This window comes from Barbus barbus (genome assembly GCF_936440315.1).
Source record: "Barbus barbus genome assembly, chromosome: 38".
Taxonomy (NCBI): domain Eukaryota; kingdom Metazoa; phylum Chordata; class Actinopteri; order Cypriniformes; family Cyprinidae; genus Barbus; species Barbus barbus.
The window spans coordinates 5,971,322-5,985,190 of record NC_136716.1 but is presented as its reverse complement, the minus strand read 5'-3'; the positions used below and the strand labels follow the sequence as shown (position 1 = coordinate 5,985,190).

The 13,869-nt window shown below is 37.2% G+C and overlaps 1 protein-coding gene across 1 annotated transcript in view; it reads right to left on the bottom strand.

The window, feature by feature from the left end:
- Positions 1-12,940, bottom strand: part of LOC306858091 (receptor expression-enhancing protein 3-like) — a 28,366-nt gene extending 15,426 nt beyond the window's left edge. The window contains exons 1-2 of the mRNA XM_079398489.1: positions 12,524-12,940; positions 3,209-3,281 (exon numbers count right to left, since the gene is read on the bottom strand). Coding sequence (XP_079254615.1) covers positions 3,209-3,281; positions 12,524-12,555 — 105 coding nt within the window. The 5' untranslated portion in view covers positions 12,556-12,940. The remainder of the gene's footprint in view (positions 1-3,208; positions 3,282-12,523) is intronic.
- Between the last annotated feature and the right edge of the window lie 929 nt (positions 12,941-13,869).

Below are 13,869 nucleotides of genomic sequence, written 5' to 3'. Positions count from 1 at the left end.
TATTTATGTGTATGAACCCCTTTAACCACCTATATTTTTATGGTGGTTTTCAGTATATCATAAAGATATAAAAGAGATTTTAGTACTTTGGTATACTTACATTTTAATCAGTTAATGTTTTTTTTAAATACGTTTTAATAAAAATATTTTAAATGTTGCTACCATTTTTTTACAGTAAGGTTCTGGGAAACACAGCTGCCAGTTTTTAACAAAAAACCATAGATTTGTTTTTTTTGTTTTAAACAACATATGTCATACTCAACATGCCCGTCGGACATTCCTTTAAGCAAGCTTTTCTTGGAACATCCTCCCTCTGCTCCCAGTGTCTAAATCTGAAATGTTTTGCATAGTATTTAGTTGGTTTCCAACAGATGAAGACTTTCATCAGGAACCACTTTCTAAGAAAATCATTACTGTCGATGCCTTATGTATATAGGTTTATTGATATATGCTTGCTGACCACAGTTAAAGTAAAACAAACAGAGAGCACCTTTGTTGATAAACCAATGTTGGCTGCAGGCTGTTACAGTAATGTGCCCCTATATGGATTTTTGCAGTGTGTAACACAGCTCTAAGTGAATGAAAACATCCTGCAAAGTTTTAAATCTGAAAGTGCACTGTGTATAAAGTTAGTCTCTCAAAAGAAAGTCGACTCTGAATCATTGAAACGAGTGGTTTTTAAAACAAATCCCAAGCTGTTTCATGTTGATGTCAACATGAAACATTAGCATATTGCCTGCCCACTTGTTGGTCTTTTCACGTTGTTCTGAATGAAAATGTAAATGCATTCTTTCCCACTAGCTGCCGCTTTTGAATTGGCAAAATAGTTTTTTCCCGGTAACGCTGTACACAAAGCAGCACTGCGCTCAAAAACGCTGCTTTATCAGGCATTACTGGCATGATGAAATGAAAATGAGACCAATCGGACCAATCACCACAGATTAGCGTCAGGCAAAGGAGGGGTTTGGAAAAATTAATCATTGAGAGAATCATTTGGGAGTCGTTGAGCAAGTAAGGTAAAAACAATGCATATTATAAGACAATGAAAGTGTTTTTTTTTTACCTTGCATGCATGCGGCCTGTTGTAGAGGAGTCCCAAAACCAAAATATGAACCTTTCATTACCCATTATAGGGGCACTTTAAGAAGAAAGTTTTTTTTTTCATGCTATATTTTTCAAAGTTTAAGGACTTTCTGAAATAACGAATGACCGATAAAACTGTCCTGTTTAGGAGAGGTAGCGCTGGCATAGCTTCTACAAGTTAAGTAGAGGGGAATGCATTTCACAGTAGAAGTAACTCAATTCACTGCAATGCAGCACTAATACAAATAACTGAAGTTTCTAAGGTACTGAAATAACACCAGTAAAAACCACTAAGGAAACCTAAAATTGGCCATCTGAAGTGGACAAAGGCATGACAGCCAAGTAAGAGGAATGTTTAAAGGGGTCATATGATGCGATTTCAAGTTTTCCTTTCTCTTTGGAGTGTTACAAGCTGTTTGTGCATAGATGAGATCCCTAAAGTTGCAAAGACTAAAGTCTCAAACCCAAAGAGATATTCTTTATAAAAGTTAAGACTTGTCCACGCCCCCCTAAAACGGCTAATTTAAACACGCCCCCATATGTCTACGTCACAATGTGGAAATATTTACGTAATGCTGCCCAAATGTTCACGCAAAGAAAGAAGGCGTGGTTTCAGTAACCGCAGTAGTGTCTGGGAGACGCTGTGTGTTTCTATGCGAAAGCAAAAGCACTTTATTTGGCCTTCCGAAAGTAGATGCAATTAAAAATCATTGATTAAGATTGGTTTACAAAACAACAACACAACCCAAATGTTCGAATTTGTGCAACGCATTTTATTGACGAGTTTCATGAACCTAGTAGAGTACAAGGCTGGCTATGCATGAAGGCTATTTCTAAAAAAGAAAGGGTCAATTCCGACTTTGCTATGACAATCTGGCGCTTCTGAATCAGCGACTGTAAGTATGTTTTGTTATTAAAGTATTTGCTATTGACTGTTTAAATGCGGAGTTTTGAACGCGTCGTGTGTGTGCAAGTGTGTGTGTGTGAAATCGTCTTAACCGCGGCTTGTGTACTGCAAATACATACGAGCATCATCACTGTGTCTGTCACGCGACTGTTCCCCTTTCGGGCTTGAACTGATAAAACTAACTTGAAAGCTGAAGCTTGTGATTATGGTAAGGGGCGTTACATTTCAGACGCGTGCTTGTGGTGTTCGGCCAATCACAATGCACTGGGTCAGTTGGCCAATCAGAGCAGACTGAACTTGTTGGAAGGAGGGGCTTTGTAGAAAACGACGCGTTTGAGAGAGGCGGGGCATAGAGGAACTAAAATAATGTACAGTATTTGAAAAATAATGTGATTTTTGAACATTAAAGCATGTCAACATATTCTGTTACACCAAATACCCAAAATAATGATCTTTAAAATAGCATCTAATAACCCCTTTAAAGTGATAGTCTACCCCAAAATAAACCTTGTTCATTTACTCACCCTCATGTCATTCCAAACCCAAAAGGAGGCCATCTGAATGTTTAGGCTCCATGGAACAACAGGAGGGTAAGTAAATCAAATTTAAAACACAATTTAAATCTTAAAATTAAAAAAACATTCAAATCATTTTACAATAACAAAAAGAATTTTGACAGAAGATTCCTCTTCAATGCGGAAAAAAGCACAAGCATTTTTTTCTTCATTATATCCTGCTTTACAGGTTCACCACAATGTTGCCTAAAGGTGTTGCTGACTATAAATGACACTGATTCTGGCTGGACCTGAAACCATTTTTCAACGTAACACCTGCATTGATCTTTCTCCTGAGGATGTTGGATGGGTTCTCACAGGGCGGGTCCTTTAAAACAACTAAGTGCAGCAAGAACGTGTCACCTGATCCAGACATACAAGCTAACACACACTCCCTCCCAACATGCCCGAACATGCACAGAAACAATAATCTGCTGGGCTGTTCACGTCTCATTTCAAGGAGTGGTGTGACTTGGCAGTTAAAAATCTGGGCTAGTCACCCAAAAGTTGTATAAGTGTTGAGCAATGAATACTACTGATCCCTTGAGCAGGACACTAAACTTCAGGTTATTTCAGAGCAGACTGAGCCTGTAGCAATCAAACTGCAAGTTGGTTTGGAAAATCAAAAGCCTGCTAAATGGACAAAAATGTTATTCATACTTACATATTCTTTGACGTTTTTGGTTTTCACTGCTTTGTAGGAGTAGTACGCTGGGTACAGGTTTCCAAAAACCAGCCTGTGCAAAGAAAAAGGTAAAATAAATAAATAAAGGGAAAACAACTGTAAATCTCCAGATATTCTTCAAAAGCAGGACGATTAATGGGCTTGGATACTAATGTCTAGCTCTATTAAAAGCCACTCACTTCCTCCGTCTGATTGTGCTTACAAGGTAAACAACGATTTCCTTTTCTTCCGTTCCGAAAGAAAAAAAAACAGAACACTGAAAAATGCAGGAGACACCTAATGTAAAACATGCCCTAATAGAGATTAAATCCATGTGGACTGCAGTCCATAGAGCAGGGCTGTTAGAAAACTAACACTAGCTCTTTTTGCTTGGAGAAACCAAAATGACCACAAATACTATACAATATTTAGGACAATATAAACTTAATTTTTTAAAACAAATTCATGAAGCATCTCCTTGACACATCAACAAAAAGCTGGAATACACAACACAACTGCTGAAGGTTAGTGGCAGTCTACAGATTTTGGGTAATCGGAATTGACAGATTTCCCAGAAAATCGTGTAGTGTCTTAATGGGCACAGACTATGATTTTCTAACTAAAGACTTTGATTACATCCAGTCGGCGGATATCAGAAATGTTTAATATTCTGAGCTGATTTCAGAACACATTTTCATTTGTCATGCATCTCTTAACAACATGGCACATGCTTCTCCATGAGTTTGTAATGCCTTGAAAGTCTGGCAGTGTGTGATCAGATCAGTCTTTTAGTGTATGATGCCCAGTTTTACTATGTAACAATGTTAAAAGTTGGCAAGTTTATGAAATCTTTTCAGATTTTAAAACTCATGTAGCATATTCCAGCTTTAAACTTAATAAGATAGTTCTCCCAAAACTGAAAATTTTCTTTTTTTTTTTTTACTCCCCTTCAATTCTTCTGTTGAGTACAAAATATATTTTGAAGCATGGTGGTAACCAAACAGCTGACAGTAGCCACTGAATCACATAGTATGAAAAAAAAAAAGAAAAAAAAGTCACTGGCTAACGTCAGCTGCTTGATTACTAACATTCTTCAAAATATCTTCTTTTGTGTTCAACAGAAGAAAAAAACTTCTTGGAGGGTGAGTAAATAAAGGAATTAGAATTTTTGGGTTAACTATCCTTTTATTAGTTCAGTATACAAAAACTCTGAGCAAAATTATCCAGTTTGGAAAAATCTATTTTATTTGATATAATGTAAACATGAGATGAAAGTGGACATTAGGGTCATACTGATATGTTCATTTCAGTAAATAATTAAGTTATTCCATTTAGTCCTATGAGCGCCTGACCTGAGACTAGCCAATAAACTGGCAGATGGGCCCAGCGCCAACCCTTCATCTGCAGCCTGTCGCCCTCACACGAGCCCCATTTATTACATTCTGCTTGACTAAATTTTTGGGGGAACTAGCAGAAGATACTACAACCTACTGATGATAGTGAATCCCCTCCTTGTGCAAGACTTCCATGGTCACCGAGCAATTAGTGTACAATCAGAGGAGCCATACACAAAACAAATTCTCTTTTCATCTGGACCCACACAAATAAGTTCAGGGGAATAAACTCTACAAAAGCAAGGCAACGCACAGAATTTTGGGCCCAAACTGCCTGTGGCCCAGACAGCATGTGATAACAGACAAAAGCTTCTGCTAGCATTCGCTTCGACATGCCACGCAGACTTTTCCGAGGTTTCGAAGACAGGAACCAGGCTTGATGTTTCCCAGATGATAATGTTGCTCTCTGAAACCAGTGTTTCACTTGCATACGAAGGTTGTGCCTTGAAAATGGCATTTCCCCGAGGGCTAAAAGAGTCATTCAAAGTAGCTTTTTGTTGAACTGTCTCGGGTTGAAACGTTACCTCTGCAATGATTTAAGGCCCCGATATACTTCAAATGAAGTTTGCTTTCGTTCTTTGTTTGGGAGCAAAAAGAACTTTCGAAAAGGCTGAGCGACAGTATGTTTTCGAACATTCCAACACCCCCACGCTGCTGGAGGCGGGCTGTAGATTAATGTAAACATGTGTCGCGACGCTCGCACGTATGTCCTAAACACAACAACGATGCAATGATGGTGTAGCTAGGTCTTTTATTAAACTGGATCAATTATTACACATTTTTATATTTTATGTGTTGTCATAATTTGATAAAAGCAAAGGTTTATTATTGTATGTTCTTTTGTCATTTCATTTACCTTTTTCATTTCATGTCATTTCATGTATAATTCGAATAATTTGAAACATGTATTTGGTACTTGCTACCTTATATCTTTACTCTTTCATTTCATGGCTTTGGAAAACTTGCATCTGATGTTTCTTTACGTCGCTTTTTCCATAACTCCGGGTCATCGACACCAAGCTTCGTTACAATTTCTTTCTAGGAATTAAATGCTTTCTCTGAATCTTTAAAGGCTCTCCGCGAGCGATCGTACAGGTGCGGATATATTTGTGGCAGTTCAGTTTTTCGACACAGTGTATTTATGTTGCTAGTGAGATGTTGTTTTCCTGCCTGACCTTTGTTGAATGAGAAAAAGTGCATCAAAGAAGGTGGAGCTCCAGAACACACCCACCGATTGCGTAATCGCCACGGAACAATAGTAGCTCAAAAGAAGCCAAAACAAACTCCCCCAGGAAGTTCACTTGAACTGCCAAAACGAACTCAATACGAACTTCGTTTCGTCCGGATTTTGTTCGAAATGACGCCATATCAGTTCTTTCTTCGATTTTGTTTGAAGTATACTAGGGTCTTTAGAGACACTGTGTCTTTGCAGACAGGCAGGCTTCTGCACACTAGCTATCTGTATTGGTTAGTCCTTCAATATGAATAAGTCCTTCAATATGAATAAGCTCTTTAGTAACAGTAGGCTATTTCTAATGCTGTAATATAATTATTGCTGTTATCTGAAATAATGAAAGATCTATGAAAGAGTTTTTCAGATACCCAATTAAAGTCAAAATGTACCTAAACAATGCCAGCAAGAATAATTCCTAAAATATTTGTTTTCTCTTTATTATGACAGGTGGGCTAATAAATTGTTAAGCACTGTATGTTTTCATAGCAATCAGCTCGCACGTTTGTTTGAAGGACATTGGGCAGAATGTGGAAGTGTTTTTTTGTAAAAAAAAAGAAAAAATGTAGCTTTTTTTATCCGATTAATCGAAAAAATAATCGTCCAACTAATCGATTATCAAAATAATTGTTAGTTGCAGCCCTAGTTCTAACTACACGCGGCGCGACAAAATTCCAGCGACAAGCAATTTGGGTGTCCACACTCCACACCAGACGCAACGTGACAGAATCAATCAAATATCACAGCCAATCAGAAGTGTGTGTGGGCGGGCTCTCTCTGGAAGCGCACTGAACTCGCAACAAATTGATACGTCGCGAGTAGTTAGGACACTACTCGCGGTTAGGATTACACAGTTAGGTGTAATCATAACCCTAGCCATATATTAAGTACAAGTAGTTAACGAATATTACTCCGTACTTAAGTGTATAATTACACTGTAACAAGGTCACCTTAAAATAAAGTGTAACCAATTTGTTTTTAGAATTTTATAGTATCACACTTTATTTATTATTTTGTTTATTTTATTTAAAAATAACCTATTCAGTTATTCTATATAAAAAAAAAAAAGACAGGTCAATTGATTATCTAATAATTAGGGGTGGGAATCTTCAGTCACTTCACGATCCGATTCCGATTCTGGGAGTCACGATCCGATTCCAAAATGGTTCTTGATCTACATTTTTTCCCCAATTAATTACTCTGCTGTGCAAATACATCTTTACAACTTTACATCTTAACCAAAATTGGAGTTTATGCTTTTTGATTATAGTTGGAATCTCTGTGTGTCAGTAATGCAATCTTAAAAATAGGGGTGTGAATCTTGGTTTCACGATTCAATTCAATTACGATTATCATTATCAACTCAATATCACGATGGTCACATTCTCAGTTTTCAATATTACTGCACATGGCTACATTTTCATATAAATTTTAAATCAAATTTATTTTGTGCAAAATGTATTACTTTTTTTTTTATTATATAAGCAGGCTACTTTTTAAAACAATTACTTATTTAAAGTAAGTGTTCTTTAAGTATCCGAAAGCTTACAGACAATAGTAATGGGTTTTTCTTTTTTTCCTCAGCATCATTGCCGTTTGATTATTCCTGATGAGATCATAGACAGTGGCAGCTTTAACAGGCTGCATTTAGACTAATGCACAGATCTATTTCGATATATCAGATGTTTTGTCCTGCTCTGAAAACATAACTTACTGTGTGTACATCAACAATTTCGTATAAAAGTATTAGAAAATGCAAGAGCATTTAACCGCAGCTGCAATCGAGCTTCAGGACAAACAAACACAAAGCGCACGTGAAAGTCTGTCAGTGCACGAGTTCGTGCATCTAATAGTACTCCATTCCAAACGGCGGAAATGAAAGCATATCTAAAGTAAAAAAACGGCGGTTGGAAGTGGAAGCACACACTGTCAAGCAATGTGCACGTGTCTCACAGCGCAAATTCTGTGCAATGAAGCCCACTGCGTCTCTAGCGCACACGTGCCATATGCGGGGGGAAAAAAACAAGCTCAGAATCGTTGAAAACAGAATCGCAATGCCTCGGAGAATCAATTTTTTCTCCCACCCCTACTAATAATAATAATTAGCTGCAACACCCAATAGGAAAAAGATGCTCATAAGCCTTTTAATACTCAAGAAACATAACATTTGTGCAGTGGATATGCAGAGTACACATGTTCAGAAAGTTCTCCCTGTTGCATGGTCCTCATCCAAAGATCCACCTTGGCAGCAGTTTATTTTCCTGTTGCCATAGAAACAGCAGAGGCACCAGGCTGTAACAATGGTGTTTGGCTCCACACATCCCTCAACCCTTCCCCCCGCCGCTCTCCCTCGAGCACTGTAATTTACAGATCTGTTACTCGCATTCATGTGGCCCTTTGTCCCTAATAACTAGTATTTTTCTTTCATTGGACGATTGTTTTAATCAGCATCAAATGAGGAAATTCACCTACAATGGTGCTCAGCAATTTACAAGGAGCTGCAGTTGGCTAGACTGACTGTAGACACCAGAGAATACGGTTTTCCCACAATTCAGTTGTAGTCTGTGGACATGAAGAAACCACAAATAAACAGACAGCGATTCTCTGCGTTCTAAACAAGCAACATTAGCATGTTTTTCTAGCAAAGCCATTTATCTGTCTACGCTGAAAGAGAAAAGGCCATGTGATGTCACACAATCAGCAGAGACTGAAATCGAAATCAAGAAATCAAGAGACTGAATAATTGGGGCAAAACTTTTACTTTGATGATAAATTTCACTTCAATGACTCTTCTAAGTCTGAATTTAAACTATCAGTGTATTCTGTCAAAAAGAACCACCCAATCACTGAACCAGAATCTGTCTGAGTGACAAAACAAACAACTACATTTAAAAAAAAAAAAATAAGCTGGCTATAAAGCTAATGTGAAACTTAAAATTGCACTACCAAACTTTTACTGTTAATTTCTGGAAACTACAGGCTTTTTGGTCATTACTGGCAGAACAACTTGTGATGCAAGTAACGAGGGATAAAACTAATAATGAAAGTGCTACCGAAACAAAAACTTAAGCAGTCATTTATAAAAGACTCAAATAAATAACTTAGTCACAAAAAAACAATGCATGAAAAAAATAATCAAACAATTATTACTAAAACTAGATTCAAATTGCTCATAAAAACCAAACAAAAACAGAAACAGAACAAAAACATTTAAACTGGTGAAATTTAAAGATGACACCTTATATACCCGAACCTGCACCGCAAATAAAATTAATCATTATTAATGATTATCAACCATAAACTAAACTCTGCTTGCGCCCAACAAACACCCCTTTAATAACAGGTTCTTCCCCTTCTTCACTTGTTTGGAACACATCCCGCTCTACCGGTTAAGAGGTTTCTATCATTGCAGGGTATATACTGTCAGACCGCCCAGCCCGAAGAGTGTGCAATAAAGCCATAAAGTCTGCTCAACTTGTTGGTTTAGCAATCAGTTTGCTGGAAGGCTTTGATTCTCCTCACTGTCTGCCTATGGCCTTTCCTCCCACAACAGAACCTGCATGACCCCTATGAAACACAAATAAATGTGCCGCACATCAGTCTTTTATTGTTTTCACAACAAGGAGTTGGTCTTCCTCCAGTGGGCCCCTGAAGGAAACGGGACCTGTACCGAGTGGTCTTAAAAGTATTTTTGTGAAGCAGGGTATCACTCTCAGGGTGTGCAGCTGAAAAAATAAAACCATCAAATGGGCCTTGTCACTCAGATTTAGGTCAACTTTGAGTTTCCTGTTAAGAAACGGAAAGGCAGTGCTCACTCTGATGATGCTATGGATCGGCTATTACTTGGAGCCAGATGCTGAGAGCCTTCAAAACCACATATGGTTCAGCTCTCAGGACTAAATGTAAAAAAGCCTGACAAGGTGCGCAGCCATTAGGCCTTTAAAATGTTTTGTATTCCAACAAATTTTGAAAAGAAAATTCAAAAGAGCCAGTCGTGGCCTAATGGATAGAGAGTTGGACTTGTAACCTGAAGGTCGCGATTTCGAGTCTCAGGTCCGGCAGGGATTGTAGGTGGGGGAGTGAATAACCAACACACTCTCCCCCCTCAATACCACGACTGAGGTGAGACCTTTGAGAAAATCATTTGAAATTTGTGTCAATACGTCAAATAAAACGCAGTAGCAGTTTTCTGTCAGGGATTTATCATGCCGCATCCAGTGTAGACAGCATAATAGGTTCTATTGTGTTTTACTCGTCCGGTGTAGACACGGTGTTAGTCGGCCGACGAAAAATAACTGCCCGACGGCCGACCGTCGGCTTGGTGTGTACCGGGCTTAACAAATGAAAGGATAGTACGACAAAGATATATCCTCAGTAGGGTTGCAAAAAGTTGGAAAATCACAGAAAGTTTCTGAAATTTACTGCAAATTTTGGAAATCTTTGGAATATTTGGAAATCCACCCCTTTGCAACCCTGATCCTTAGTGGACATTCAAACTATCTTTGTTTTATTGTGAAAATGAGATTGAGCAAAAGAATGAATGCTGTATCAGATGCAAGTAATCATACTCGATCAGCTAATCTCACTCTCATAATACTCTATTCTATATAATATACAGCTTTTAATACAGTAATAAAATAAGCTTTTAATGAAGCAAGTCAACATTCATTCAACATTCCTTCGAGTCCCAGGTCCGGCAGGAATTGTAGGTGGGGGGAGTGAATGTACAGCGCTCTCTCCACCCTCAATACCACAACTGAGGTGCCCTTGCAAATTACCAAGAAAAACAGCCCTGTAGTTGATACATAAACACCACCATGATCCCGACCAAAGAAAATGAGGACAAACCTGTTCCCAGAGACCAGCTTATAAAGCTAACAAAGTTAACAGACATTTCTATATTTCATCTTCAACGCTAACATTTACCTGCTGTTAATAGTATACTGCTTACTTGAAAGATTTGGGTCATTCTGTACATACATAGTGCTTTAAATCTTCAAACAGAAAAAAGGCAAAGCTGGAAAAAACAAAACAAAAGACAGCCATGAAAGCGTCCACGCAGCATATATGCCCACAGCAGCATTTCAAACAGACAATGTGGTCTTGATTTCTCATCATCCTGCCATAAGCTTACAGTTATTGTCCTATATTTGAACTTCAACATCGTATATGTTGTAAAATCCTAAGCCCAGAATTATAACCCTAAGGTGGACAGTAATTGGTACTTGCTGGTTTCTATGATTGACTATGTCTCTTCCTAACTGCTTGCCCGTGACTCTGGAATGCTGTAAGGGGACCACGTTGCAAAATGTGTCTTGCCCACAAAGTAAACAAAAATGATAGTCTTTCTGCTGTATGCAAATGAGCTACCAAACAAGGACAGGCACATCATCAATCATTCAAATCTTTCCAACCCTAAGGAAAATGTGTTCTATTTGTAGTACAGATCAACTGATTGACGTTTGATACTGATAATTTTTTGTTTGAATGTTCAATAACCAATTTACAGAAATCAATTTCTAATTAAAATAATTATTAATTCTTGCTTCATTTCTGCTCATGACAAACCAGTCTGAAAATGATGATGATGATACAGTGAACACGATATACAATAATAATTAATTATAAAATATAATTATGTCATTATGAAAAAAATTTAATCTAAACGTGTGTGCAAATATTAATTATGGTTTCATTTTCTGCTTACGACACAATAGTAAATAAAATAATTACAACAATGATTTTGATATACAATAATAATAATGAATTATACAATATTTGTGTCATTAATTAATGATGATGATTATTACTCATGTCATTATACTTGTGCAAAATTCAGTCTAAATGGGTGGAAATTTATTATACTTTGGTTTAGGTTAAAATGCTTGAGGATTAATGGATTTAATGGATGGAATTAATGAAAAAAATACATATACGCAAACATTACATAAGTTACCTAACCTGCAAACACTGTTGTTTCCGGTTGAACAGCATTGTTGGGTCTTTCTGGACCTACCGATTTAATTCTGATTACATGTAGTGGCAGACATGATATCAAAGAACTAAAGAACAGATGAAAACTGTAAATATGTAGTATAAATTACATCATGATACATAAATAATGTTGAAATAAGTTTGAGGTTAGACACATTCTTTTTGATTCCCTGGGGGAAAGTCTTTCTTTCTGTATGTGTTCAGGTCTCTCCCTCTCCTTTATGTACGTTAACATAAGGGTGAGGAAAAGTCCAGAGATATGAGTCAGAACCTTATGACAGCTCCACCTTACCCAAAAGCCACAACAAAACCTTTTTTTTGTGACAATGAGTCAACACAAAAATATTGATTGACACGTCCACTTTCATATTAATAATTTCACTACTGACACAGCAATCCAACGGTGGTGGCAAACGGGAAACTGCACATAAAAAACAATGGCTTGCTGCTTCTGGTTCTTATCTTCCAAATAACACGGATCCTTCCCAAACGTCATGTTTAAAACAGCAAAGCGCTTTGATTGAGCAATCTGAGCAGATAAGGGGTTGAGAAGATCATAAATCTACTTTCTCAATTGTTAATATGTGCAGTCTTCAGGACATTGATGCTAATGGGCTAACCAGTAAAATAGAGCTCATTTAACCCAAGCTTCAAAAATAAACAATGTTTATGGGAAAAAATGAAGTTTAAACTCACACGACAGATCTTGATATAATCCAGGACACCATATTTTCTTCAGGATTGAGCCGAGCAGAGAGAGATGCTAGCTAAGCTAACCTTACTTCAACTTCAGTGTTCAACTTCAGACGAGGACAAACATTAACGGTCTCCTGAGAGCCTCCGCTCGCTCATTACTCAGTATTACACACAAACATCCCGTATAAAACTAACTATGGAGTTAATATGAGTTAAAATAATGACACTCTTGTTGTGCCCATCTTCATCGTGCTCTCGCCCAAACCGATGCCGTTTCTGTTTCTGAAGGTGCGCTTTCACGTTGACGTCAGAAATAATTTGATTAAAGGTCCCGCTTTTCCCGTTACGTGATTGGCTAATATGATTTGTTTACATGAACCTCGAACATTGGTTGGCTGGATAAAATGTCTGTTAAGTGACGTCGTTTCGAAAACGCAAACATTACGCTCTCAGCGCATTCGATGCTGATTCGTTGAGAGTCACCTTGAAGAGGAACAGACCAATCAAACATAAAAACGTTGAAAATAAAAACTCCTAATCGATGATCTTGTTGGCGCTGTGTTCGTGTTCGTGTCAAAACAAAAGACAGAAACAGACTGAGGGAATGTTGTGGCCGTTTGCCATTTTTTTGGACGGATTTAGCTTTTAAGCACGTAAATTCAAGACTTCTTCTTTTCTAAAATGTTATTTCTAGGTTACTATTATTTATTTTTATCATATATTATATAAATATAGATAGACAGGGCAATGTTAGAAAGCCTGTTGATTTGAACAATAATTATAAATTAATAAATTCAGTATTAAATAAAATATCTATCTATCTATCTATCTATCTATCTATCTATCTATCTATCTATCTATCTATCTATCTATCTATCTATCTATCTATCTATCTATCTATCTATCTATCTCTTTAAAAAAACAGAATCGTAAATAACACCTAAATAGAGTTTAATTCTTATAAAGGGATCTGTTCAAAGTGACAGATTTGAACCTGGGACCTAAGCTGTTTGAACAAGGATCTATGTTATAACACACAGCTGCTAAATATATGATGGAAAGTGTAACCAATATGTTATTTTTAGACTACAGTGGGAAAATGCAAATAATTCCTGAATCACAGTTGTAAGAAACAGTAATTTCCCTGATTTGTATTTCCCTTTTTCAATGCACCAGTACATGCACCATTATTACACCAATATAGCTGGTGTGAATATTTGATAGCAATCTCTCTCTGTCAGAGGAAGAATGGTGGTGATGCTTTCTAACTGATTGAAATATAAAGCAGACATCCAGCAACAGATGACATCTGTGAATTGTGGTCTCTCTAGAAATCTTGTTGAAAT